This window comes from Hemibagrus wyckioides, linkage group LG17 (genome assembly GCF_019097595.1).
Source record: "Hemibagrus wyckioides isolate EC202008001 linkage group LG17, SWU_Hwy_1.0, whole genome shotgun sequence".
NCBI lineage: Eukaryota > Metazoa > Chordata > Actinopteri > Siluriformes > Bagridae > Hemibagrus > Hemibagrus wyckioides.
In genome coordinates this window covers 22,561,857-22,578,204 of record NC_080726.1, presented here as the reverse complement: position 1 = coordinate 22,578,204, position 16,348 = coordinate 22,561,857, and the positions used below count along the sequence as shown (strand labels likewise).

General features: G+C 40.1%; 1 protein-coding gene across 3 annotated transcripts in view; it reads right to left on the bottom strand.

Moving 5' to 3' along the window:
• cadm1b (cell adhesion molecule 1b) overlaps window positions 1-16,348 on the bottom strand; it is a 198,243-nt gene that overhangs the window by 61,297 nt on the left and 120,598 nt on the right. For 2 of the 3 annotated variants that reach the window (XM_058413796.1, XM_058413799.1), the window contains exons 2-3: window positions 12,060-12,080; window positions 2,895-3,041 (exon numbers count right to left, since the gene is read on the bottom strand). In XM_058413796.1, the coding sequence (XP_058269779.1) occupies window positions 2,895-3,041; window positions 12,060-12,080 (168 nt within the window). The remainder of the gene's footprint in view (window positions 1-2,894; window positions 3,042-12,059; window positions 12,081-16,348) is intronic. The other variant, XM_058413798.1, reaches the window with a different exon arrangement.

Sequence of the window (16,348 nt, the reverse complement as noted above, 5' to 3'; positions counted from 1 at the left end):
ACATTTATGGAGGATTCGGAAATTGAGAATTCATCAAAAGGGATCCTCTAACCTGTCGATTTGCCAAAAGGAACGAATCAGGAGTGATGCTGCAAAAAACTAATTACATTTTACCGCAGATGTCTTAAAACCATAATTGGCAATAACAGCTTCGCAAACAAAGTGCAAATCTACTTAATTTGTCATGTCTGAATTTTTTTTTTTCACAATCACTTTAAGCTTTAAACAAACACAGGATGTCTATTAAAGTCGGTCCATATACAGTATACACCAATCAGCCATAACATCCATGAGCAGTGCCCGGTGACATGAATAAGACTGATGATCATCTGTTAGTGGGTGGGATATATTAGGCAGCAAGTGAACATTTTGTCCTCAAAGTTGATGTGTTAGAAGCAGGAAAAATGGACAAGCGTAAGGATTTGAGTGAGTTTGACGAAGAGCCGAATTGTGATGGCTAGACCACTGGATCAGAGCATCTCCAAAACTCTTATAGCTCTTGTGGGGTGTTCCCGGTCTGCAGTGGTCAGTATCTATCAAGAGTATCTTTTAAATATCCCATGGAGGCACCTTAAAGGATCTGCTGCTAACATCTTGGTGCCAGGTACCACAGCACACCTTCAGGGATCTAGTGGAGTCCAGTCCGATGGATCAGGGCTGTTTTGGCAGTAAAAGGAGGATGACACAATATTAGGCAGGTGGTCATAATGAAAAGCATTCTAAACACTCGCTCTCACTTCCTCCTCACTGTACATCTTTCTGTACGAGCTGTAATGAGTTCTTGTCAACTATAAATGCCACTAAATCTAGACCTAGTAAGAAAATGATCTATCACTAAAACACGTTAATTGGAGATAGACGAAAAAAAAGCAACGCAGCATGACCTTTTTAACGGTCTGTTCTGTTTTTTTCTGCTTTCATGTGTAAAGGGAAGCTGCAGGAAGCTGAAGAGGATGATCTAAAAATCTGCAGCTCACGCTCTGCTCAGCTTTAAGAAAACTGTGTCAGAGAACAAGGAGTACTCTTTTTTTTACTCTTCGGTGAAAGATACCATGGAAAAATAAAAGAAATGGAAATTGTATGGCATATGGTGATTGAGAATTTAGAGAAAAATGGCGTGTTTAATCATAATGTGAATGGACATGCTCTGCAAAGAAATCTTAAATAAAATAATAAAATCAATAATAAATAAATAAATGGGTGGGTCATATTAGTAATAAACCAAACAAAATAAATATAATAAACTGAATAAATAAATAAAATGAAATAAAATGAAATGAAATAAAATAAAATAAAATAAAATAAAATAAAATAAAATAAAATAGATGGGTAAGTCATATTAGTAATAAACCAAAAATTCAGGCCACACTGGGCTGAAAAATGAATTTTCTCTGAATGAAGCATACTTTTAATCATAAATAAAATAATAAAATAAAAATCAATCAAATAAACAAGTAAATTGAATGAATGAATGATTAAAAAAATAATAATAATTAAATAAATAAATAAATAAATAAAACAGAATTTAAAAAAAAATAAAATAAAATAAAATAAAATAAAATAAAATAAAATAAAATAAAATAAAATAAAATAAAATAAAATAAAATAAAATAGATGGGTAAGTCATATTAATAATAAACCAAAAATTCAGGTCACACAGGGCTAAAAATGATTTGCCTCTGAATGAAGCATACTTTTAAAAAACTGCAAGATAATATTGCTATCCGAAAAATAAAAATAATATTTTTCAAATGTTTTAATTATAATCTATTAAAAACCCTAGAAACTATTTAAAATGTCATGCTTTCAATAGATCATAACTAACAGCCTGGTTTGGTTTCAAACAAAACATGTGGTGACAACAGATTTTGGTGCTGTTTTGACGTTCACATGTCACTCATGCTACAGATGTGTTTTATAAATGAATGATACACTATATTGCCAAGGCATAATGACATCCCTTTCTTAATCCGCAGGGTTTAATATGGAGTTGGCCCGCCCTTTGAAACAATACCCGAGTGATCTGGAGGGGTATCCCAAAACTTTTGGCTATATAGTGTAGCATCATCAACTAAACTCTGATTCAAACTGAACATCCCATGTGAAAGTGATTCTAAATAAAATATAATATTGGAGTTATGTAACATAGCAAGTTAAAGATTTCATTACTTTCTCTTAATGTGACATTTTCTGTCATAACGTACAGCAGGGACCAATCATAATTTTATAAGTTGGTTCCTCAGAAACCTCGGAAAGCATTACTAATGTAAGAGTGCCTTGTGTACTGTAGGTATTCCTGCCCTTCTTGAACTTTTCTTGATCCACTTCATCATAATTCAACATGATATGAATAAGAGCCTGAGCTCGTATAGAGCTTTTGAAACAAACGCTGTTTAATTCAACTCAAAAAAAAAAAAAAAAAACATTTTCCCAACAGCAGGAATTACAATTGCAGGAGGTTCCCTCTTATGGACTAAAGTAGACACTGATTACCAGTCAGACCGTCACTTAGCAGCTCATCAAGGCCCTTATTAAGCAGAGAAGCCATGATTATATGCTTTGCATGCAGTACATCAATGAAGAGCTAAACAATCTCAAGGCTGGAATATAAATGGTCCGTTCAGAGAGCTCTAATCAGGCCAACACAATTACACACTGTCAGTCAGTTGTTAGAAGGACCTTGTCAACAACGCTATGCCTTGCTGCACTTGGCAATAATAAGAAATGTTCGAACCAGGGTCGGCTTAAAGAGAAAGCAGAGGATGAATTGTTCAAGGCTGTGAGCAGGACCTGCTCCAGAGACTGGAAATAGAGCTTTAACGGAAAGAAAATACACGTGTCTACATCTACAGCAGAGCTCTCTGACATGAACGAAAGCAGGAAGCCGTTCTTACGTCTGACGTCTCGGAAGTAAATGGTCTGTCTGTTAGGGTTGAGGAGCTGGATGACCGAGTCGTCGTTGTTTTTCACCCGGCAGCTGATGGTAGCAGTTTCACCCTCGATCACCGACACGTTCGCCGTCACCAGGTTCTGACCCTGTGCTGCACAGGCAGAGGAAGAGAACACAATCAAGACATTTTCATACAACATTCAGCGTTTTAGCGTTCCTGAATTGTTAACACTTTTTACCAGTACACAAGCTCGACTTATCGAACATTTTCAGTCAGTATAAACAAAAAACTATTATTATAATTATAATAATTGACGTGAGTCTGATATAAAATGAGTCAGGACTCTTTGGCTTTCCGTGTGAGATGTCTTTACCTCTGAATGTGTTTAGTGGTTGAAGATAACACAAACAAATTTAAGATGTTTATGAATAAGCACTTAGGGCATCACAGAGCGCAGAACACTATTTGAAACACTATATTGCCAAAAGTTTTGGGACGTCTGCCTTTACATGCACATGCATGCAATATGGAGTTGTCCTGCCCTTTGCAACAGCTTCAACTCTTCTGGGAAGGCTTTCCACAAGGTTTAGGAGTGTGATTATGGGAATGTTTGACCATTCCTCTAGAAGTGCATTTGTGAGGTCAGGCACTGATGTTGGACGAGACTGTCAGCCTCCACTCTAATTCATCCCAAAGGTGTTCTATCGGGTTGAGGTCAGGACTCTGTGCAGGCCAGTCAAGTCCCTCCACACCAAACTCACTCATCCATGTCTTTATGGACCTTGCTTTGTGCACTGGTTTGCAGTAATGTTGGAACAGGAAGGGGTCATCCCCAAACTGTTCCCACAAACTAGGGAGCATAAAAATGTCTTGGTATGAAGCTGAAGCATTAAGAGTACAGTACCTTTCACTGGAACTAAGGGGCCGAGCCCAACCCCTGAAAAACAACACCTGAATTCAATGATTTGGAGGGGTGTCCCAAAACTTTTGGCAATATAGTGTACAAACAATTACCTTTTTCAAATAAATTGCCTCTAGCAAGCTAGCTAAAAACATAAATACTTATATATATATATATATATATATATATAAGTATTTAGTATAGTATTATAGTATAGTATTATAGTATACTATAAATACTTATATAAGCGCTGAGTGTCTACTTTTATATGAGTCATTAAACACCACTGTGGAGTGCGACGTAACAAAGAAATTCAGTGCTGAACACATGGACCCTCTGGTAAAAAGTATTAAACTTCCTAGACTTTGTTAATACTTTACTAAAATCACGCCTTGGATTACAATGAGAACAAATATTAAATGTGGCATGCATGAGTGAGGCTGTGTTAGTGCAGAAAATGGGACAATACCTTAATTAAACAGAATTCCTATTATTATCTACTTGTAACAGAATAGCTATCATTTCATTCTCAAAAAACTACAATCAAAAAATGTCTAAAAAAAGAGTTCAGAGTATTTATACATGTAATTTTGCTCTCTAAGGGTTCGAACCATTTCTTATGGGAAAAGATTTTATTAACCAAATATGGAGCCTCAGGGGTTCTATATAGAACCTCAAGGAAGATCTTTGCTAAGTGTAGAGTCTTTAAAAAAGTTTGTAATAAAGCAGTCAGTTGGAGAATGTTCTGGTTATGAGGTGCTCTGGATGTAAATATTCACAGCAAAGTTTAACAGAGCTCCATCACATATAATGCAATATGATATCAATGACATCAGAGCGTTCGTGTGCTAGCAACTGCTTTTTCCCGCCAAAAGCAGGAATTAAAATTGCAGGAGGGTCCCTCTTATGGATTAAAGTAGACACTGATTACCAGTCAGAACATCACTTAGCAGCTCATCAAGATCAAGATCACGATCTTTTGGTAAAAGCAACCAATAGGAGGACAGCGTAGCAGGACAAATAACTCACTGTACATAAAATGGAAACAAATTTGCTAATGGACAGAACTAACTCATCTGTAACGACCTCCTCCACAGCCCTCCCAGCTCCACACCACCAGAGGGAACCTTCGCCAGAATACTAAGCACTTCCTGGTCACTCTCGCTGTAAATAACTCTTACCATCGATGCTTTGCGTTTTGGATCGTTTGCACTGGCTTTGTATATCAAACTCTCTGAATGGATTCTACGCCACCGGGTTCCTGACTCTCCCTTACATCCTCATTGTAACATTAATAATTATTTACACTAGGGTTAGTCTAATAATAAATAGGGTTAGTCTAATTTTCTGTAGGTTTGTAACAATCTAAAAGACGAACCAATGGACATGTTCGAAAGAGTGCGATTTACTCCACATACACACATACTGATAATAATTACACAAAAGAAATTGAAAGCTTGCAATATCTAGAATGTTCTGTCTTTAAACAAACCCACACTATGTAAAGTAAAATAAATCAAAACAAAGGACATGATGAAGTTACTACACCAATTACATGGTAAAGGGATAAAAATGATGTTGTCTAAGTAAGATATTAAAACTCACACACACACACACACTGTAAAACCAGCATGGCAAACATTGTTGGATTTTCATAGATGGAAACGCTAGAAATTGCACAGGGAATGTTAAAAACTCAGTGCTGTGGACGTATTGATTTTACACGGCTGTGTGTTTAACTGGTGAGTGTGAAGCAGCTGCGCTACAAGCCTGCAGATCACAGCGGGGAGAAGAGAGAACTGGTAATTGCCGCTCAAGGCAGAACTTTATCGGACCTCTCCATCTAAACACATGGTGATGGAAGCTGGCAATCAACACTAAGCTCTTGATGGCATAATATCTGCTTGCCATGTAAGCCTACACACACACACACACACACCAGCATAAACATAACCACCCACCTTCTCCCACACACTAAGTCTAACCTTTTACAACTGTTGCTAATTAGAATCAGCAACACACTCGATCATTCCGGCTCCTGCTCATGCTCGAGACTGAATTTTCCTTTCCTTTTTAGAATAAAACACATCACCTCGGTTTAGATTTCCATCCCAACAGCAAAGAAAGACCAGTGAACGCTTTTAAATACCTCAAACTCCCACACAATACGAAAGGCAACCTTTAACGATAGCCGGAAAGTAAACAAGCGATGCAAATTTGCATGATCGAGCAATCAGCCACCTCGGAAACCCTTTTGATATTTAGAAAACACTACAAAAAGCGTCTCGAGTTTCCCTCTCTTTGACAGCTGCGTAAATAAGTAAAGAAATAAACGAGAAAACAGCTCCGGCTCAGGAACATGATTCGCAAATGACCTGGCCTAGACGCGGCGTAACGCTCCACCTCTGGAAATAAAGCAAGTAAACAACGCTATAATGTCCTGCACATGTGGGAATGTGGGAAATAATATTGCTTTTCTTTATGAATGGGCATTAGCGAGCACAGCGAGCGCAGGGTGTCACAGACACAAGAGATATGCTGCGCTGCCACAAACTGAGACCGTGCCTGAGGTTAAACATCCGTGACTCTGGGTTTCACACTGCCACATTGGCACTGCGGAGGGGGGGAAAAAAGAAAAAGAAAACATAAATAAATAAACGAAACCTCCAGGCTTGGCTAGAAAGGCTGTCAGTGGCTGAGGAAAAGGTTTCGGCCCGCTGTCCGCTGGGGGGAGAAAAAAGAATATTCTCGAGAACAAATCCAATAAAAGGCTTTAATTCTCTATTTCTCTGTTTTCCTCTAAAAATGGCAGATTATTGAATCCACCAAAGGCGTTTGTTCTCAAGACGACCGAGCTATGATATTCAGATAAATAAAGACAGATGTGTTTTAGGATTCGGATAATCCTCAGCATTTAAGAGCCATTTCTGCAGAGAGCAATCCACTACCGCGTGTGATGTGTATTATTATTTAGCTATTAATATTAAAGCATATTATTCAGCAGTGTTGTGGTACTCCAGGCTTGGTCTTGAGATACTTCAATGGTCCTCCTCTTGTCATAAACATGGGTGGAATTTTACTTGCACGTCTTGATCTCTGCCTACGAAGACTCAAAATATTTTTTCAACACCACTGCTGGAGATCATAACATCACTTCCATCAGCAAGTAGGTGTTCCCATTGCAAGGTGATTACAGTACCATTACAGTACCGAATGTAAATGTCTCTCTCTCTGCATGCAGCACCTAGAAATTTCAAGTGACTAGAGTAGTTAATTTACATTTAAGGCATTTAGCAGGTGCCCTTACCCAGACTGACTTACACTAACACACAGGATTCTGTATTCTCACCTCACAGTTCGATTCCTGAGCAGAGAATCAACCCAGCCACTGAGGGGTTAACTCTCAGTGCCAGTCCCAATGCCTGATAAACATAGGAAGGTTCAGTCAGAAAGGGAATCCGGCATAAAACCTGGGCTATATCAAATATTCGGACCAGATAGTCCACTGTGGAGACTGCGAATGGGGGTTAAGGGCCCAGCAGAGGGATTTGAACTCACAATCTTCCAATCAACAGTCCAACCAAAGTGCTACTATTTGTCACTACCAATAGCTCATTCATTCTTTCATCCATCCATCAACTGATTCATTCATTCATCCATCCCTCCATCCATTAATCGATTCATCCATCCATCCATTAGTTGATTCATCCATCCATTCATCCCTCCATCCATTAATCGATTCATCCATCCATCAATTGATTCATCCATCCATTAATCGATTCATCCATCCATCCATAAGTCGATTCATCCATTAGTTGATTCATCCATCCATCCCTCCATCCATTAATTGATTCATCCATCCATTATCCATTGATTCATCCATCCATTAATCGATTCATCCATCCATCCATGCATTAATCCATCCATCCATCCATCAATTGATTCATCCATCCATTCAACCATCCAATTATGTGTGCTGTTGATCTCATCTTGGTCTTGCCCTGCTGCCATACCTGATCTTGACTCTTGACTCCTTTGGCAAGTGTTGATCTTGACTTGCCTATAATAGTAATGACTTGGCATCTTAGAGACACTACAGTGGCACAAATACACGTATTGTTTAGACCTTTGGAGAGGTTCTGAGAGTTCAAGTGGTTATTCAGCCTTTAATCCTTTTATCGGGATTCACTGTAATGCCACAAGCAGCACGGTATGAAGAAGGAATGTGCAGTACACTCAAGTTCATCCACTCCAACCTTGACAAACCTTAAGCTTACTTTGTGTACAGGGGCATTGTCATGCTGGAACAGATTTGGGCCTCTTAGTTCCAGTGAAGGGAAATTGTAATAACACACAAAGACATCCTATACAACTGTGTGCCTCATACAGGCAGGATGACGAGGTGTCCACATACTTTCGGCCATATAGCGTATAACTGTAGCAGGTTACTATCTGGACTGAGTAAAGTATGTACTGTAGTAGACACATCGTGTTGATTAATAAGTCCTGCTCAAGACAAGAAGAGCTCTTTCGGGAACATGCATTGTCTTGTCGGTTCACAGCAAGGCCCCTGCTGCAACATTTCTTTCTTTTTTTTAATAGGCTCGACTGTCAAGCACCAACTCAGTGCAGTGTGACTAGCAGGTCCTGCTGAAAAAGAAGGCAGTGGCCTGGATTTATCTTCGGATGGATGAACGAGCAGGAGAATCAGGTAAGGGTCAGAGGAGTGCTGTAGTGCTATGTGTGCTTGAGGAAGGAAAGGGGGAGGAGGAGTGGCACACCAACCCCTTCATCAATCCTCAAAGGAGAGCCTGCTGTTCTGTTTCCATCTCGCTACTAACCGCAGCTTGGAAACCTTCATACCCGAGAACAAAAACCGCACTTGATCTGAAACAATCAAGATCAGTGGACATGTTAATTGTATGGTTAATACTGTGGGCATAACATTGTATATTAAATACAGTCTGCGTGCGAATGTATAAGTATAATTGAAATGTGTGGTCAGGATGCAAATCAGCTGTGCTGTCAACACTTCATGCTTTGAAAAGCTTTGATTAAAACGTTCCTGGCTTGTCCGACACTCTCTCAGGAAAAAGAATAAATTCATTTGCGTAAGAGAACGTGAAAAATGCTTGACACCTAATAGTTTTTTCTTGCTCAGTAATGTAGGGATTCAGTTCCTATTCTAAAAAAGAGATGTGTCTTTAATATTTGATGTGGGCCTTTTCTTTATCTGTTACACGAAGATATACGCTCACCCTCCACTTTATTAGTAACCTGCACGTTTATGCAGTTATCTAATCAGCTGCTCGTGTGGCAGCAGCGCAGCGCATGAAATCATGCAGATACAGGTCAAGAGCTTCAGTTAATGTTGACATCAAACATCAGACTGAAGAAAAAGTGTGTGACTTTGATCGTGGCATGGATGGTGGTATCAGAAGGGCTGGTTTGAGAATTTCAGAGAAAGCTGATCTCCTGGGATTTTTTTTAGACACAGCAGTCTCTAGTCTTTGCACAGGATGGTGCGAAAAACAATAAAAATATTGAGTGAGAGACAGATCTGTGGGTGTAAGCTGTAGATGTAAGCGTAACTCATATAACCACTCATTACAACCGTGGCAAGCAGAAAAGCATCTGCTGCTGTATCCCATTCTCCGGCGTGTGCCGTGTGTTCTGAGATGCTTTAATGCTCACAACAGTTTATACAAACCTTTAAAAGTCGGGCAATTTTGGCTTAATAAATGGATAAAAACAAACACCCTATCATTTTGCAAACCAGGATGCACAAAAGTGACGTATGGAGTTGCGTAACTGATTCACGGGTCTTTCCCAGGGATTTTTCAATGCGAAAGCCAAGCTGGGATTATGAGACGCTCCCCCAAACAAGCCCGCAGTGGGTCCTGGGTGCAGTCTCGAGCCAAGTGTAACAACAGCTATTGGCAGCTAAGAGTACAGATGTGGATTTAGATCCCAAATGAGTGAGCTAGAGGCGACAAGAACAAGCAAAACTGTCTGAGACGATATGAGGATGAAACCTTAAGAGGAACCAGGCCCAGAAGCAACCTATCCTCTGTGTGGGTGACGCTGGATTATAAACCATTGCTCTTATACAGTACAGCTCTGTACTACGAGTTGAAACCTTGTGTTGAATGACTGACATAGATAGATAGATAGATAGATAGATAGATAGATAGATAGATAGATAGATAGATAGATAGATAGATAGATAGATAGATAGATAGATAGAGTGTCGAGAGAGAGACAAACATAGATAGATAGATAGATAGATAGATAGATAGATAGATAGATAGATAGATAGATAGATAGATAGATAGATAGATAGATAGATAGATGAACTGACAGACAGACAGATAGATAGATAGATAGATAGATAGATAGATAGATAGATAGATAGATAGATAGATAGATAGATAGATAGATAGATAGATGAACTGACAGTCAGACAGATAGATAGATAGATAGATAGATAGATAGATAGATAGATAGATAGATAGATAGATAGATAGATAGATAGATAGATAGATAGATAGATAGATAGACAAACAGATAGATAGATAGATAGATAGATAGATAGACAGACAGACAGACAGACAGACAGACAGACAGACAGACAGACAGATAGATAGATAGATAGATAGATAGATAGATAGATAGATGAACTGACAGTCAGACAGACAGATAGATAGATAGATAGATAGATAGATAGATAGATAGATAGATAGATAGATAGATAGATAGATAGATAGATAGATAGTTAGATAGATAGATAGATAGATAGATAGATAGATAGATAGATAGATAGATAGATAGATAGATAGATAGATGAACTGACAGTCAGACAGACAGACAGACAGACAGATAGATAGATAGATAGATAGATAGATAGATAGATAGATAGATAGATAGATAGATAGATAGATAGATAGATAGATAGATAGATAGATGAACTGACAGTCAGACAGATAGATAGATAGATAGATAGATAGATAGATAGATAGATAGATAGATAGATAGATAGATAGATAGATAGATAGATGAACTGACAGTCAGACAGATAGATAGATAGATAGATAGATAGATAGATAGATAGATAGATAGATAGATAGATAGATAGATAGATAGATGGATGGATGGATGGATGGATGGATGGATGGATGGATAGACAGACAGACAGACAGACAGACAGACAGACAGATAGATAGATAGATAGATAGATAGATAGATAGATAGATAGATAGATAGATAGATAGATCTAGGCTTTCCACTTGATTCTGGACCATGTCTGTGGGGATTTGTGTTCTTTCAGCCCCGAGAGCATTAGTGAGGTCGTGTGATCATTACTATGAGAAAGGGAAGAGAATGCTGCAGCTATCAGCGGAATATTGTGGGAATATTTTCCTCTATGAAGGAACACAAAGAAGGTGAGTTTGTCCTTCAAATTTTCAATCAAAGGTAAAAAAAAAAATCATCTAAGACATGCTAAGACGTCAATCCATTCAGCTCTGGAATGTGTTTTATAAAGACCAGGTCTTGATCTTTCTATTGACAGCCACAGCCACAGAAGTGATCAGGATTGTAAATGATTTTCATTCTTTTCTATTTGTTGCTGCGCTGCCCAAAATTAATTTGAAATGCTACTGAAATTGACCTATTCATGTGTGCCCCGTGAACACTCTTATACTCCTGCTGATTTTTTCTTTGAACTGAACTGGTAGTGAGGCACAGAGAGCACTCGGGGCATGTGTGGGAGGAGGCTGTAATCTTTCGCACTGACGCCATGAATATTGTGAAGGAAATGCTCTACATAGATTTTATATCTACGCCTGAATTATTATGTGTCCGGCGACGCGAATGTTAAAGTGAATGTTTCTATTTATCTCCAGAAGAAATGCATTTTCCAGCAGGGTTGCCGGGTCGACTCATACAACAAAATTTCTTTGTTTTCGCTTTCGTTGGCCTTGGCTATTTTGTATTTGTATTTCTCAGCTCCCTGCGAAATTCTGAGCTACTTTCCCCCAGTGGCCTTCAAGAAAACTTGTTCTTAAACCTTTTAACCTGTGACACTTAAAAACACCTATGAAAGGGAAGGTTACTGAATAGAGCTGAAATGCATTTTGCTTTGCCGTAGCATTCATGTCATTCATGTCAGAAACAGCAGGCATGTGGATGAAATTTAATGCTCTTGGTTGGAGGACATGCAACTAGCTTACAATGCACTGTACAAACGTAGAGAAGTAAATAAATACCTGTTATTATCTGGGTAGCTCCTGGGGAAGCACAGGGATAAAAGATACGACACATGTTAAAACATGGATTTTATTTTTTTGCCAAAGTAAAATGGCACACATGGAAAACATGATACTGTAAGTTCAAGACACATCATAATAACTTGAATTTAACTCATCATTGCATTTCAGAGTCAACCCGATTTTATTATTTCACAGCCGAAATCAACGTACTGGACAATCAGTATAAAACAACAAATTATTTTATCGCTGCAAGTTGGATAACCTTACACAGAATTTTAGATTCGTTTATTAAACGTAACACCAAATTTTAGATGTTTATGAACAAGCACTAGACAGTGAGTGGGCAGGGACATATCAAGTGCTGTGCAAAGTGAGAGGAGACATATAGAGTGTGATGAGTGAACAGAGACATAAATGTTGTGCAGAGTGGGCGGAGACATATAGTGTTTTTTTAGAGTGGGCGGAGAAACATAGAGTGTCTTGCAGAGTGGGAGGAGACATACATAATGTCATGCAGAGTGGGTGGAGACATATTGAGTTTTGTACAGAGTGGGTGGAGACATATGGAGAGTTGTGCAGAGTGGGTGGAGACATATAAAGTGTTGTGCAGAGTGGGTGGAGACATTTAACATGTTTTGCAGAGTTGGCAGAGACATATAGTGTTTTTCCAAAGTGGGCGGAGACATACAGGGTGTTGTGCAGAGTGGGTGGAGACATACATAATATCATGCAGAGTGGGTGGAGACATATTGAGTGTTGCAGAGAGTAGGTAGAAACATATAGAGTGTTGTGCAAAAAGGATGGAGATATACATAATGTCATTTAGAGTGAGCAGAGACATACAGGGTGTTGTGCAGAATAGGCGGAGACTCATAGAGTGCTGTACAGAGTGGGAGGAGACATATAGAGTGTTGTGCATAGTAAACAGAGACATACAGAGTATGCTGCAAAGTGAGCGGAGACACATAGAGTGTTGTGCAGAGTGGGTGGAGACATATAGAGTGTTGTGCAGAGTGGGTGGAGACATATAGAGTGTTGTGCAGAGTGGGTGGAGACATATAGAGTGTTGTGCAGAGTGGGTGGGGACATGTAGAGTGTTGTGCAGAGTGGGTGGGGACATGTAGAGTGTTGTGCAGAGTGGGTGGGGACATACAGAGTGTTGTGAAGAGTGGGTGGGGACATATAGTGTGTTGTGAAGAGTGGGTGGAGCTTACAGCTTTGATCACAGTTACTAATTTTCAAATAATGAAGTGTTTATGAGTGGAAAAAATTTTTTTTTGTTATGTTTTATGTTACTACACTGTAAGAGAAAAAAGATGTTAAATTGTAATTTATCTAACATATTGGAAAAATGATCTGCAAAATAGACTTAAACATTATTCCTGCTAAATTTCTGTAGTCTCTCAGCATAATATCTACACAGCAATTCAACAACATTTACAGACAGAACAAACAAAGCACTGGTGAAATTCCACATGCTACACATCTGTATGCAGTAAGAGCAAAATACTGCCTAAATACTGAATGTTTGGATTGCGTCAATGCGAGGTTCAATCCGAGGCAGAGGCTCACAGTGTGCCTCCTCGAAAATCGGCATCCTTCTGCCCAGCACACCTCACCAAAGCATTTTTTTCGATGCTGCAGGTGACATTCCTTCATTAGAGAGGGTCATTACCATGGTTCATGCTTGAACTAGCAGCTAATGACTCCTTCCCTAGAAAAAAACCCGTAACCCCTACATACTCAGCCTCGACACCGTACACGCCTCGGTCAATAAAGCTGGCGCTCGTTGTGACACGGCAGCGGGATGGTGATTAGACCGCTGTCAGTCTCCTGACGTGGCTGCGATAGACAGATTTAGCGTTTGATGCCATTCAGGTGGATGGAGGTGCGCTGTTATCTACTCTTCACAGGAGGGGATGAATCCTACGCAGACGGAGGATTATTTCACAGCGGTGATTGACAATGCTGTCATTCGGGCGGGAAGGATGAGTTAGTCCTCGCTGCCTTTTAGTTTAAGAGCGAAGTTAGCCAATCGTGAGTGTCTACGCATACAGGGAAAAAAAAGCAGTGTCGCGAGGAGTGTGTCTTGGAAAGGAACTAGGATGGAAAAAAGTTTGTATGAAAAAGGTGCAAATAGTTACGGTTAGGGAGAGAAATTGGTTATAGGTTAGAGGTTTTCTTACTTAATTCATTCATTCATTCTATGCTGGGAACACTGAACAGGAAGTCTGAATTCAAAGTCTGTGATTCAAAGCCACACATTCGCACATAGGAACTGGAACACCCTGAATAAACCTGCACAGTATCTCACTCACTAACATTATATATTTTACATGAAAATTCACTGCACTGTTTGCACTCAGATGTATACAGTGGATGCCAAGTGGAAATCTCTCTCTATTTACAGCATGACGTCAACAATTCTATAGGTTTAAATCCACACGAAAATGTATACATGATTATTAGCATCACTCCGAGGACTCTCATTGCTTTTATTCTCAGCTGATTTTAAACATGTGAGAAACAAACAGAAGCACAAGTGGAGCTTCGAGTAGTTATCACAGTGTTGCCTTCTATAACCTAAAGAGACACTTGTAAATCACTTCACATACTAGAAAAATGTTAAGAAAAAAAAATAATAATTCAAGTGTCCAAACCATACACACATCTTGGTAGAGTGGGAGGGGACATATAGAGTGTGATGCAGAGTGGGCAGAGACATATAGAGTGTTGTGCAGAGGGGGAGGAGACATATAGAGTGTTGTGCAGAGGGGGAGGAGACATATAGAGTGTGCTGCAGAGTGGGCGGAGACATATAGAGTGTTGTGCAGAGTGGGCAGAGACATATAGAGTGTTGTGCAGAGTGGGAGGAGATGTATAGAGTGTTGTGCAGAGTGGGAGGAGATATATAGAGTGTTGTGCAGAGTGGGAGGAGACATATAGAGTGTGCTGCAGAGTGGGCGGAGACATATAGAGTGTTGTGCAGAGTGGGAGGAGACATATAGAGTGTTGTGCAGAGTGGGAGGAGACGTATAGAGTGTTGTGCAGAGTGGGAGGAGATATATAGAGTGTTGTGCAGAGTGGGCGGAGACATATAGAGTGTTGTGCAGAGTGGGAGGAGACGTATAGTGTTGTGCAGAGTGGGAGGAGACGTATAGAGTGTTGTGCAGAGTGGGAGGAGACGTATAGAGTGTTGTGCAGAGTGGGCGGAGACGTATAGAGTGTTGTGCAGAGTGGGAGGAGATATATAGAGTGTTGTGCAGAGTGGGAGGAGATATATAGAGTGTTGTGCAGAATGGGAGGAGATATATAGAGTGTTGTGCAGAGTGGGAGGAGATATATAGAGTGTTGTGCAGAATGGGAGGAGATACACTATATTGCCAAAAGTATTCGCTCACCCATCCAAATAATCAGAATCAGGTGTTCCAATCACTTCCATGGCCACAGGTGTATAAAATCAAGCACCTAGGCATGCAGACTGTTTTTACAAACATTTGTGAAAGAATGGGTTGCTCTCAGGAGCTCAGTGAATTCCAGCGTGGAACTGTGATAGGATGCCACCTGTGCAACAAATCCAGTCGTGAAATTTCCTCGCTCCTAAATATTCCACAGTCAACTGTCAGCTGTATTATAAGAACGTGGAAGGGTTTGGGAACGACAGCAACTCAGCCACGAAGTGGTAGGCCACGTAAACTGACGGAGCGGGGTCAGCGGATGCTGAGGCGCATAGTGCGAAGAGGTCGCCAACTTTCTGCAGAGTCAATCACTACAGACCTCCAAACTTCATGTGGCCTTCAGATTAGCTCAAGAACAGTGCGCAGAGAGCTTCATGGAATGGGTTTCCATGGCCGAGCAGCTGCACCCAAGCCATACATCACCAAGTGCAATGCAAAGCGTCGGATGCAGTGGTGTAAAGCACGCCGCCACTGGACTCTAGAGCAGTGGAGACGCGTTCTCTGGAGTGACGAATCGCGCTTCTCCATCTGGAAATCTGATGGACGAGTCTGGGTTTGGCGGTTGCCAGGAGAACGGTACTTGTCTGACTGCATTGTGCCAAGTGTAAAGTTTGGTGGAGGGGGGATTATGGTGTGGGGTTGTTTTTCAGGAGCTGGGCTTGGCCCCTTAGTTCCAGTGAAAGGAACTCTGAATGCTTCAGCATACCAAGACATTTTGGACAATTCCATGCTCCCAACTTTGTGGGAACAGTTTGGCGCTGGCCCCTTCCTCTTCCAACATGACTGTACACCAGTGCACAAAGCAAGGTCCATAAAGACATGGATGAC